The 13,775-nt window shown below is 39.2% G+C and overlaps 1 protein-coding gene across 5 annotated transcripts in view; it reads left to right on the forward strand.

Annotated features, from left to right (window-relative positions):
- Positions 1-13,775, forward strand: part of furina (furin (paired basic amino acid cleaving enzyme) a) — a 78,824-nt gene that overhangs the window by 29,876 nt on the left and 35,173 nt on the right. For all 5 annotated transcript variants that reach the window (XM_005741684.2, XM_005741681.2, XM_005741685.2 and 2 more), the window contains exon 3: positions 12,617-12,715. In XM_005741684.2, coding sequence (XP_005741741.1) covers positions 12,617-12,715 — 99 coding nt within the window. The remainder of the gene's footprint in view (positions 1-12,616; positions 12,716-13,775) is intronic.

A 13,775-nucleotide genomic window follows, 5' to 3' on the forward strand; every position in this document is an offset into this window, starting at 1 on the left:
CAGAATCTGAATATCGCAAAATATTTTTAAAAATTGCAATAATATCGTATCGTGGGATGTATGGTGATTCCCACCTCTACTGTCAAGGTATAGGCTCTTGCTCGAAGTTGAAGAAAACTGATGAATATACAATTCTTGGGGTATTAAAAAGATTTCGGATCAACCCATTACCAAGTGTGACTTCTTGTGTATAAAAGTCACCTGTTTTGACACAATGATGCCCCAAGGATAGGAATGGTGAGGTGACTGAGAACGCTAAAACCCTGTCCTTGTTGCACATCATTTTTGGAGGTAACACTCTAATCCACGGGTCTCGAACTCCAGTCCTCGAGGGCCGCTGTCCTGAAGCTTTTCCATGTGTCCCTGTTGCAACACGCCTGAGTAAAATGAGTAAAATGAGCAAGAGTATAGAACTTGACTGCATGCTGAAGTAGCAACCCCTAACCCTATTCAAGTAAATTTAAGTTAATGTAAGTGTTTGGAAAAATATACTTCTAAAAGTACTTTTATTGCACCATGTTCATTCACTCATGAGCTGCTGTAACATGAATCCAGTGGCTGAATCACCACCTCAGCATGCAGTCACATTCTATAGTCTTGCTAATGACCTACTAAGTGTATTCAGGCGTGTTGCAACAGGGACACATGGAAAAGCTTCAGGACAGCGGCGCTCGAGGACTGGAGTTCGAGACCCCTGCTCTAATCTGTTTACAAGTGAGTAAATTTAATTGGGAATCTACATTTTTCTTGTTTCTATGTCCCTTCTGATCTATAAACCTTTTAATGGATGTCATCCAACTCACCTTTGGATATTGAATCGATGGGGATGTTTGTGTCGTATGCTGTGATGTGACAGATTTGTTCTTTGCAAACTGGAAGATGCACAATAAAGTTGACTGGATGTGACTTAGGTTATGCTTATACTTATCTATTCTAACTAGATGTGGGGGGGGAAACAAATCTTCTTTGAAAGTCAAATCTCAGAAGTCGATGCGCTGAACTGTGATTATTAATCTTCTTTTGAATGTATTTGAATATAAAAGACATCCCAAAAATTCCTTAGAAGAGCCAGCCAGCCATTATCCGCTACATAAAACCTAAGTGTAAAATGCTTTCCCTGTACTATCTACTTTAAAGATGACTGAGATATTTGGGGAAATGATCCTTTACTTACAGGATGTCCTTTGGTTTCTTACAACAGATAAATATCAAAAGTGCTTTCAGAAATGGTCCGTGGCTTTTTCCTGGTACCGTTCACAGTTGCGATGCAGTTCATTTATGGGAAACTTTGATATCAGTGCAGAGCTTAAGATTTTTTTTTATTTTTTTTATCTCTTGCAGATAGCTAGAAAGTGGGTGTGCCTGTAATGCATTTATGCACTGCTGCTGATGAGCCTCACTATGCTGGTGCCTCATTTAGACTGTTCAGTTGCTTGGAAGCAGTTTCCTGAAGAAATATTTCACAACGTGTGTGTGTGTGTGTGTGTGTGTGTGTGTGTACATATGTGTGAGTAGTCGCCAGAACACTTTGTGGCCCCATCAATTTCTTGCCTATTGCTGCACGTTTATCTGTGAAATTGATGTTGAAATAAATTTAAGCTAAAGGGATGAAAGATGTGAGTGCATGTGTGTAGTGGCCCATAAGGCACCAGGTGCCCATTACTGATGAGGAAGACTTTTCCCCCAAATTAGCACCTTTACTGTAACATCATAAAAGCACAAAGCCCCAGCGTGTAGTCTTTCCTCAAGCAAGACAATGGCAGTACAGATAAGTAATGACTGATGAGACGGCTATTCAGCCTGAAATATGTGCTCAACATTTTTATTTATTTCTTTTTTTTAAATCCTGAATGTTTGCAAAGCATGCCATATCAAATGCACAGCGGTTGTGTCTAGTTTGGGTGATGTTTTGAAAAGCCCTGCTGCACTTAAAAATAACACCGCATTACTTGTGGATGAATTCCAGTGTGCATAATCCCTTTCCTTACTCACCTAGGCTGTTCTTATTTTGACAAACCAAATACTTTATCACCTTCCCTTGCCCTTCTCGCCCCCTTAAAAGATACCAGATTGTCAAAACTGAATCTCAGTCTCCATGGAAGCAGCAGTAACAAACAGGCTTTAAGGGCTTCCCCTGTTCAAAATGTGTGCTGCGTCTTGTTTTGCGATCTTTCACCCGACTTCCCATATGGCGCATTGAGAAGTACTGAGTCAGTGACTGTTGTGGAATAACAGGGCGATCTCACACATGGACTAATGCATACAGCCTCGGGCCTTGGCAGCAGTATTTAATGCCAACACTGTGTAGCAGGATGTACTGGAATAAACAAACAAATAATGATTAAGGATATTCTGGGTGAATAATTTACTTGTTGTTCACACAATAGAGTCCAGACTAGTCAAAGATAACAGAACACTCAGAAAATGGTCAAAATGAGCCCAGTCTAATGAACAGTGTTAAATATTGTTCTTAGAAAGCCTGAGAGGAGCAACTCTTGAAGCTCTTTTCTGAGCTGATGAACACAATGACTGAGTTTGCCTCAGAAGTTAGCTGTTAGAGAGAGATGATCCTCTAACCTTAGAAAAACTGGAAAATATTTTAATGGTCGTCAACCCATGTCTTTACTGATCTATATACTGAGGTGTCAGAACTCATTAAGAGTACAGAGGTGGTCTTCAAAGCCCTTCTTTGTCGGGGAGCGAGTTGAGAGAAGCTGCTTGAAGTATAGAGTTTCCATATTGTGCTAAGGCCATCAAAAATAGCCAAGAAATGTTCTAACTTAAGGCAGTTTTCATTAAAGAAATGGCCTTCACCTCACAATTTCCCTCAAAGTCACTCTTAAAATGCAGCTGCTGTGCACCTTGGGGAGACCCTCATGACACTCCTTTAAATTGAAGTGCAGAGGGCTCAGCTACCTGTGGTGGTGTGGTAGGTGCAGAGACTAAAATGCTCAGTCCTCTGTGGAGGGAGAGGACAGTGATGGAAATGTTTTAGATGGAAATTAAGAGAGTGCAGCTTCCTCACATGGCCCCAGCGGTCCATCAGTGGTGGTGGGGGGAGAGCCTGTTTGGTATTACTGTCTTGCAGGAGTGCTCTATCTTTGCTCCGTGAGTTAAAAGGGGAGATAGAATTAGACTGCAGAATTAAATCTTATTAGCCCCTGTCCCACTGGCAATCACCTTTTGCACCATCTTCAGTGAGTGTGTGAGAGAGTCTGTGTGTGTGAGCAAGGAAGAGGGGAAGGTGGGAAGAAATTCAACAGGTTATTACTGACATTATATTTGAAATGAGTACAGAGGTGTGTGTGTGTGTGTGTGTGTGTGTGTGTGTGTGTGTGTGTGTGTGTGTGTGCGCGTGTGTGTGTGTGCGCGCGCGCATCCTTGTGGTCTTAGAATTTACAATCCAAGTGCTACTTTGCTAGTTTAGATGCACTGTTAACTTCAGATTCAGCTGTTAAACTCCCCGTAAAGAACATCACCTCTGCATGTACATCATAAACTGACCTTAAAATAGGGAAATAAAAATAAAACAGAAACCAGGTGATGAGACCTACATTTCAGCCTAATCGTTTGATTCAGTGCGGTAATCTGACTCATTGCAGAATTAATATCAGCGCTCATGGTTATTCATCAGTGCATATTAATGGCATTCAATCCAAGATATATATTTTTTTGCACCCTGCTTTCATGTCTCCTTATATAATAGCTTTTATTCCAGCACTCCTGACAGGGGGCCTTTGGGGCTGAGAAGCAAACTACCTGCCAGTGAATTCATGGTGCATCTTCTGTTCTTCTCAGCACTGTCAGATTTGACTTTGTTCAGTGTTAAGGGGGGAAGAGAATCTTCATGAATGTGAAATGGTGTGACCTTTTTGAGAGCTGGAAAAACCCCCAAAACATTTCACCTCATCATGCGGATTATTTTCTCCATTTCCTAAAAAGTGTACATTTGCTGCATGTAGAGTGCTATCAAGAATGTTTCAGGTAACCCAGACAAACCACTACAACCATGTTGGGGCATTTTTCATACTGCATTAGAACATGGCCAGTTATCATATGAAAATGTTGCTGTTTCATAAGACTAGATAATTTTGCAAAAAATGAAGGGGGAAAAAATGGAAACGCATTTGTTTCCACAGTAATGACCATATGCAGTTTGTCATGTGGTTTGGCTCTGCTGCTTGCACAGAGTATTGTTTACTGTGGTAGGGAGCGTCGGGCACAATGAGCTTTATATATTCAAAAACAAGGCAAGCAGGATGGTGTGATTTATGCAGAGCTGCTTGTATACCTGTACAGCACAGCCTGCAAAGCGGCTCTCTACCAACTGCCTTATAACTGTGTTAATATGACTGTCACAACCAAATTATTTTGAAATAAGTGGCAATATCATTGAACTGCCGCTACATATATCGTCACAAACAACCAACTGTTAAGCTTAGCTGAACATTAACAAGTTATACAGCAATGTAGTAGCAGGAAAGAAATTTTGTTGTAATGATCCATTCTTTATAGCTGTAGTTCTTCAAAGAAACTGTAATACACAAGGCTGCACAGATGTCAAAATGTTTGAGGGACGAGGAAGGTATCAGCAGAACCAGTTACTTCCTGTTTTGGCAGCAGTGTTGTTGCTCACTGTTTTAGCACTGCAACCGGAATAAATGCTGTGTATCGCCTTTTGTCTTTCATGAACTTCGCAACCTTGAGCTCCAGTCTCTAAGTAATTATTTAGCAATACAGCAATTAGCCAGAATGCCACAACAGTGTATTTACACAATAACAGGATTATTATTTGTTTCTGCATAGAGATTTTGCAGACACCAATAAAGGTTTTAGTAAGAGGAAAATCACCACCGTTCTAAAACCAAAAGATTAAACCTGTTTTGTTCAGTATGATTTTCACTCAAACCTACTTTTAATTTTTATTTGTGAAATAGACCGAAATAACCGCAAAAGATAGAAGTTTGCTGGAAAAGGGGGGCAAAATAGGAAGAACCCCGAAGCGCAAAATGACTCCCTGGTATCTTTTTGGTTTTAAAGAGATTCATTTTCTCCATTTAAACTGTTTTGGTCAGTTTTCTGTACTTTTTTTATTTTTTTATTTTTTTATTTTAATACAGATTGAAAGCTCAGATTAGATTTGGTATTCCCTCGCAGTGTCAGAAGCAATCATACACTCTGCTCTCCCACTGATAGAATTGCCTCCCTTGTGATAAAAGCCTGCTTCCTCTCTGTCCCTCTCCAATTTCCTCCATCTCTGTATAGATGTCTTTCCTTTCCAGACACCCCCAGCCCCAATGCTCCCACCTCATCACACACACACACACACACACACACACACACACACACACACACACACACACACACACACACACACACACCAGTGATGGATACAGTCCACTAATGAGGAAGAGCTCATCAAGGCATCTGCATGAGAGTTGTTGATGGGTTTAAAGAGATTATCTCTCAACTGTTAATACAAATCTAATGGGGCAATCTTTGATTTCCAGCAGGCTGATCATGAAAAGTAGTTTGTTTCCCAGCTGTAAGAGAGAGTGCACAATTGTCATTAGAGGTTCATCATGTTAGAAGTTCTACGAGCATAATCACACGTGTGCCTTATTTTTATTTATTTTTTTAACATTATAGATATTTATTTCAGTATAGTTATTTCAGTTAACAAGAAGGGACGTTTTCACATCAGCCAAGTTTTTCGATTAGTAGTTTAGCATGTTTGCACTCTTCTAATTGAATCTTTTGTCCAGATTGAGGGAATTCTTTGCTCTGTTATTAACAATTAAAAGGATCAATGCAAGACGACTGCTCGAGTTAGACTATCACTTTATGCCTGCTTGGGACATTGTATTGCATTAGTGAACTGCTTTAAAAAAAAGTGTGCATGTATATATGCACTATAGCTGCCTGGGAGGTGTTTACAGCAAAATAAATTAGACGTAATTTTAAATATTAATGAAAGTAAAATGTTACTGGGAGAGTAATGAACAATATTACAGTGCCACCACTGCTATCAGAATGAATACAAAAAAATGGGCTGTTGGACAAACGCGGATTTATTTTAGTCTGAAATATCTGCTGTGGATGATTCATATCTTGCACTTGCCTTTACCTTTGTGTTTCTTGTGAATACTGCTGGTTGTACATCAAAACCTTCAGTAGATGAATTTCCCAGTTCAGGAAATGGTGACGCGTGCACACTTCACTTTTTTTCTAAAGCACAATGAATATCAAGACCTTCACATATATATAGCTTTTTAAACGTCTTATCTGTGACAGTTAAATCCCAGATACATTTTTTGCACACATGTCCCAAGACAGCTGAGGAATTAATTCTTCAACCATCTCTGGGTATATTGTTGTATCATTGTAGGGTCTTTTCCCCACAGTGCAAAGTGCCTTAAGGCAGCTGCTGTTGTAATTTGGTGCTGTATAAATCAAATTGAATTGAACAATGCTAAAGTGGTCCTGTGGTTGGCAATGTTTCCTCACAGCAGGAAGGTCTTGGGTTCGAACTCAACAACTCATCGCATCAAAAACCATACTATGGCAATGCTGCCTATCTGGACCCACAAAGCTCTTTTAAAAAGTCTGAATTATTTTTACTTGGTGGTTAAATAAAGGTTAATAATTGAAGGTATTTTTTTGCGGTCAGCCATCATCCAATGAACCTTGTTTCATTTCTGAGAATATTTTCATGAATGCGTATCTCAGACATTTTCCCTACAGCACCTGCTGGTTGTAGTTGTGCTCAGGATGAGCAAATTTTTAGCGTGTTATCTGACTTCATCCTGAGGCCAGCTTTCAGTGTCTCACAGTAAGTCTTCAGTATTCAGCCAGAACATTCTGGCATTTTTTTTTTTCTCCTTTCACTTTTTCAGACATTTGTTTTTAATGTGTGACCATGGAGACACTCGAGGAAACCATGTGATTCACAAATGGGGCTAAATACCTGTGTGTGTGTGTGTGTGTGTGTGTGTGTGTGTGTGTGTGTGTGTGTGTGTGTGTGTGTGTGTGTGTGTGTGTGTGTGCATACACATATATATATCTCCATATATCATAACACGATTGCACAGATGGATTGGATTTCTACTGCTCAGATGTATTGGCTTTTCTATAATTGATTATGTTAGTCTGTACAAACTCAGTGCAGCTGGGACTTGGGGTGTTAGAGCAGCTGTGTATGTGTCTTGTCCTGCGCTTCTGACTTTACCTTCACAGCACCATAAAGACACTGCAAGGAGTTAGTCATCTGAGAACAGCATGCATCGACCCGTGAGCTACCAGCCCTGCAGCACTCCTGCAATGACACTGTAAACTTTTTACACGCTCATCCTCTCTATAAAGTTGAGGTTGTGCTGCAGTGGCCGAGATGCTGAGTCCGTCATTTCTTAATGCAGGGACTCAATAAGAAAGGAGCATATAATGAGCTAATATTTCTTTGTTTTTTATTAAGTAATTAGAAGGCAAACAATAGTTGCCTCTTTTGTTTTATTGCATTGTTATTATAGAGGCTTGCCATAAATTTAAGGTGCGAGAATCAGTATTTTATTTGACTGCATCAGTGTAAATATTATTTATTTTAGTCAATAAAAAATTGGCATTTACTGTGTCGTCAATGGTTAACAAGAAGTAAAAATGTGACGAGGATTTCAAGTATTACATTACATTACTGAACAGAATCTGCCAACGTGCGCCTGCTGTGTTGCCAGCAGGTGGATGTAGGTGTTTGGGTTCATCAGAGGTCTCCAACTAGCCAACAAAAGCCAAGTGGCAGACCCCTGAGAAGGTTAATCATCTGCTAAAGGAGGGCATCCTGACCTTTTTGTTTTGCACATTAACCCATCCAGCCACATAATACAAAATGAGCTTAATCATTAAATCATTAGCATTTAAACTGAGGCTCTCTTAACTCTGTGGGTCATTTTCTTTTCTTTCAAGTGTAGATATTGAAACTGCCTATATCAGCCTGTCCTCTGTACAGAAATGTCAATTCTGTATTTAATCCATTTTCTTTTTTTTGTTCAACATTAAATGAGCTAATCAGAGTTCTTCAAAACAGTTTGTGTAGACTGAATGGTCGACTGTGCCAAGAATTATAATCTCGGTTTACAGTAAAAACAGAGCTGAGGAATGAGGGCGGTAGCTTGTTGAGAATGGATTGGTTGTTGATAAATAAGGTAGCTTGCTTTTACCTTGTAAGGCTTCATATGTTTAACAGTTTGTTCCAGTTTGTATTATATTAATTTAGACATTTTTTGTTTGTCAAATTACCCACTGCTTAATTTACAGCTCTTCAACAGAAAACAAAAAATGTTAAATTGAAGTTTGAAGCAAGTGTTGTTGTTTTTTTGTTTGTTTGTTTGTTTTTGTTTTTTTGAGTAATTTTCTTTAACTTGTGCAAAATGTTTGCTGTCTGCATTTAGATCCTCATGGGATGGGTTAAAACTGGAGGCAGTTTATGCAAACAGAGAGCACATACAAATCTTATACAAAACAGCCTTGTTGTGGCTAGGTTTCAAAACGCTGTTCTTCCTGTGGGGCAACAGTGCCATTGAGCCACTGTGGTGATGATTTAGCTTGCGTTCTTATTAAGTAAATGCATAGCATAGTTGCCAAATAAAACTAAAGGTTAATGAGTAACTAGAGACGCCGTGTGCTAGGAAAATAATTAAGGGGGCAAACAATGAGGAGAGAACATGTAATGACTAAATGCGGTTTGGCAGAAACATAGACCAGCTGTGAAAGCCCATTTTCAGGTGTGTGCGGGGAGCTCGGGTTGGTCTGTCTACTCTGTTGTTGTCTTTATTTTATTTCATTTATTTATTTATTTTTAAGAAACGGTTTGTTATATCCAGCTGCCACTGTGGCCATCTGTGCCCTGTTCTGCCCATTCACCGCAGCGAGTAATTGGACTTCGGCCTCATTAAATAAACAAGTTGCTGAACTATTTTAGGATGATTACTTGTCCTATGAAAGTCTAATTTTTTTCCAATTTATCTCTGCTCACTGATGCACGAGCAAAATATGGTAATGTCCTACATTGTGATTCTCTTAAATCAAACGCAATCCAAATGAAAATGAAGTGTGGGGTGGTTTGATGTGTCTATAGTTGAACCACAATGATGGCTCCCCCTTGAATGGGATTTTCAAAAATCCACAGGCTCGATGTTCACAGCATCCGAAACTGTTTGCTATCGTCTTATTGCAGCCCCAAACCTCTTTCCCAATTTGTCTCCAGACATTGTTTGGCTCTTTGTAAAACATAATTGTGTCAACAGCCTCTCGAGATGAGATACCAAACCTTTCAATAAGTGCTTTGCCCAAAAGGTAAATTTGGCAGCTGAGGAGGGAGCCAACGTGCAAACAAAGCAGCAGACAGTAATTTTCCACTGTCTGTTACTATGCATATTAATGAGGTTGATGGATTAATGCCTCACTTTAGTAACAGGCCACTAGGTGAGCACTGGTTAAGTCTGTCGTGCTCCAGCGGTGCCCAGCTTATCGCATCAGAAGTTGTGGACCAGATCAGTTTTCCACGTGAATGTCTTTGCTGTAAATGGCCCTTTCTCTCTCAGTGGAAAGCAGTTAAAACCCCACAGAAACAGTGTGATCCTGAGATAAATTGTTAAACACAAGCTCTTAAGATTTGTTGCTGATTGCCTGATGATGATGATTAAGCTGCAGGGTAGACATTTAACAGGACTGGAATGGATTTCCTTTGGTTAAGTGTGGGTGAGTGTATGTGTGCGCATACATTTGTAACAGTTGAGATGTTTTCAGGGGAATTGACCTTTTTGTCCCTGCTCGAGTATGTGTGTGCATGCAAGGTGTTTTTGTCCAAAAACTAATCACAGGCCAGATTGCCGTTCTTTTGTTTTTCCTTTTTTTTGTAGGGAGGTTGGCATAACTTTACAAATTTCCTAAAAATCTGATGACAAGATGCCTTAAAGTGAAATAATTATGACCTATGGAAATAAAAATTTCAGACACACATATTTAATTAAAAGGTTTCCCAAGTTGGATAACAGTGACTTTTTGTTTTGTTTTTAACCTTGTTTATCTTCTTTGACCATCATTGCAATGAGTTTCAATTATTCCATTCAGCCAATCTTTTCACTGATGTTGGTGTTATTTAAGGTTGCTTAATGAATCCTGCCACTCTTTGCCCATGTCTTTGATCAGTGTCCAGCCTCCCAGGCTCTTATCTTGGCAAACACAATGGACACGCTACCTGCTTTCATTCTTTTATTCAGAAAAGGGTTGGTTGGCTCGGCTAATGCCTTTTGGTTGTCAGTGTTCTCTCCCCTTTTATATCCAGACTTGTTCTTTAATGATTTTTGCACACAGAGACTTGTGGTTTTGGTAGTCCCACCTCTGAGCTAAATATCACTGTAAAGTGTGTCCTCCCTCTCGCTTATTGCCTCCCTATTGTCCTTTGGTTTTTGTGTGCAGGAGCTTTTTGTGTCAGCCAGGCTGAATTGGCCTGTTTACTGTGATTAAATGGGAGCAGAGGAGGTTGGTGGGCTGAGCCGTATCTGTTTTAGAGTTGAGGAGTGTTGCACTACCTTAGCTCAACACCAATATCTACTGGGACACACAACACACACAAAAAAATGTGTAAGTATGTTTTAGTTAACAGTTCAGAATATAAAGAAGCCGAATGAGAACCAAAAGCAGGACTCCAGCAGAATGAGCAGTTGTACTGTACAACAAATTCAGTTCCATTGCCAGGATGAGCATGAGGTGGGGAGCAAGGAAACTGCTTAAGGTGGAGCGAGCAGGAAGGAGAGCGTAGCTGGCCCTTGAGCTTATGAGTGGATGTGGAAGAGGGGGCAGGGCTGGCAGGCTTGGTAGCACAAGAAAAAAACTGAACTAGAAGCTGTCCGTTGTATTTGGAACACATTGGCTAACTGCACAATGTGTGAGATAATCGAGTGAAGAGCCGGAATGTATCCAGCCGGAGGTTGATTAGTGGATCAGTGCAAGAGTGTGCAAGTGGCAGCTGGAGAGAAATCACACAAATGCAGAGCAGGAACAAGCAGGGAAACTGAGGAGAAACATAAGGAAGGGAAAAAAATCAGCTGCTACTCAATACATTTTTTTTTTTTTTGATTGTTTGATTAGTTGGAACATACATGGGTATTTTTTTTTTCCTCCAAAACTCATTGGTAATTTTTGCTCTAACTGATGAGTACATTTGCTTTAATAATTGATCAGAAAGTCAAAACACCAGTAGAGAACTAGTACAAAAGCAAGCTAAACCTCCCCCTTGAGTCAGTTTCTTTTTATTGAAAGATGATTTAAATTAGTAATAGACTATAAAATTGGATTCAGTGTCAATTAATTTATTTTTGGGATGTGCAGATTCTCACCATTAATTCATTTAGTTAGTTTATTTAGTCATCACTCATTAGACTGTATCAACAGTCCATGTAGCGCGCAGTGACTAACGGGCTCAGGCAGACACATTGATTATATATGGTTGTTCTCCACTCCTAATTAAGGCTACCCATCAACATTTTTAACACTCAAAACTGGCTTTGGAAATCCTTCTTTGAAAACAAAAAGTGAAACTAAACTTTAAAAAAAAAAAAAAAACAACGCTTAATTACAGGCACCGCCTCATTACCACCACCCGAGAACATTTTACTTTCATTACTAAATATAGCCCTTTTTAAAAATGTTTAATTGCATTGTTTCTATAACATACTGAATCGTTTCATAATGCGGGGCTTTGAAAACAAGGATCAGTGTGATAATGGGTTATTATAGTGGTTTTTTTCTTCTTCTTCTTTTCTTTTTTTTGTTTTTTTAAATGTATACCTTTTTAAAAAAATTAAGTAAAACAAAGCCACCATGTTTCTTTCCCTCTGAAACTGCTCTGCTGTGATGTGAAGTGTTTTTCATTTGCTTAGACAACTTGTTCTCCCAAGTGTGTTGCTGCTCAATATTAATAACCTAGGTTCATACTGTATTAATGGACTGATTACAGAGGAATATGGGTCAAGTATAGGATTTCCCAATGAGTAATGTGTAAGTCAAGTTTGTGGTACCATGAGTGGGGTGGGGTAGGTTTACACAAACAATGCAAGTACATCGTGTCATGCATTGCTGGCAGCCCATTAGCCTAATTAGGTGCCGCAAAATGTGGAGAGAAATGGTTGCAAAGATGGGAGAGATGAGCCAGGCCAAAATGGGTTTATAGATGGACTGTAGTAAATAGAAACATGATTTTTTTTTATCATCTGTTATGTTGCATTTTTCTTTAAGAATTTTATGTAACTACGTGTACTCTTTATATGAGCATATGTTTATATTTATGAAATATTTCTATAACTGGTCTGAAGGTCATATCAATACCTGTGTAGTTTATAAATTAACTGCCAGCTGCGTGTTGCCTGACTTTGCACTGGCTCTGTACACACAGTTGTGATCTTCCTGAAAATATTGATTTATTGGTCGAGAATATGAAAGGATAGAGACTACAGTGATTTCATACTTTATTGAACCTATTATCATATGAAGAGCTGTTATCAGACTACAGAGAGACTTAAATGGCTCTGATGTGATAATGGATCATATCTCCTCATCTCTGCAGGTATTTGGCGATTATTATCACTTTCGGCATCGCACAGTGGTGAAGAGATCACTGTCGGATCACAGGGGGACGCACGTCCGTCTACTAAACGATCCCAAGGTAAGACATTTGTTTTTGGTGCTAAAGTCATGCATGCAAAGGAAGTCTGTTGGTTTCTAATGTAATGGTGACTGACTAGGTGTGAAGTGTTGAAACTGCTGCTTTATGCTAGAGCGCTCTTTGTGTGATGGATTTTTGCAGTGTTGGGGTTTATTTTTTGGCATTTTGGAAGAACTTTGTAGTGAATCGGGCTTTAGAATTGTGTTTGACCTAGTAAACCGCACTCTCTGGGCTCCTTTTAAAGCTTATAAATCCTACTTTGGATGTAGTTTTTTAAAATTTATTTATTTTCAAATATAAAGCCATCTCTTAAAATCATTTGCTGTGGGTTGTCATCTAAAATGTCAGAAATGGGGGAACATAAACTCTTGCAAAGTTCATAAGAACATAAACAGATAAACAAATGCTTTTAAGACAAACACAAATATTACACTAGTTTTATTTCCATACACAAACCTAAATAATGGCACTGGTGCTTTTGTTTGTTTGTTTTTTAATAAGATTAGTGCCTTGTGTGGGCTCACCAACCATTTTGTGAGGTACACCTCTTCAACTGCTTGTTCATACAAATACCTAATCAGAAAGTCCAATGGCAACAACTCGGTGCATTTAGTCATGTCGGTACGATCAAGACAAAGGTTAAACTGAGCGTCATACCGGAGGGAGAAAATTCATTTAAGTGACTTTTGGATCATTGTTGGTGTCAGTCAGGCCAGTCTGACTATTTCAGAAAGGCTGGGATTTTCCCACACAACCGAAAGAGAATCACATCTGCTGGCGTGAACAAACTGCTTTGGTGTCAATTTCGGTTGGTTTTGCACATTGATTTTATCTAACCTCAGAAACGTTTCCAGTAACCTTGTTGAAACAATGCTATGAAGAATTAAAGCAGTTCCGTAGGCAAACCACTGTGTACCAAATAAAGTAGCTGTTCAGTGTACATGGGCTGGGATAATGGGGAAGAAACGTGTTTAACATATTGAACAATTAGGTTGATAAAACAGATGACAACTCCATTATGTCGTGCAGGCAGATTTTCTTGCATTTTATTACCATATGT

Source organism: Pundamilia nyererei, unplaced genomic scaffold (genome assembly GCF_000239375.1).
Source record: "Pundamilia nyererei isolate P.nyererei 1_Seehausen unplaced genomic scaffold, PunNye1.0 scaffold00112, whole genome shotgun sequence".
Lineage (NCBI taxonomy): Eukaryota > Metazoa > Chordata > Actinopteri > Cichliformes > Cichlidae > Pundamilia > Pundamilia nyererei.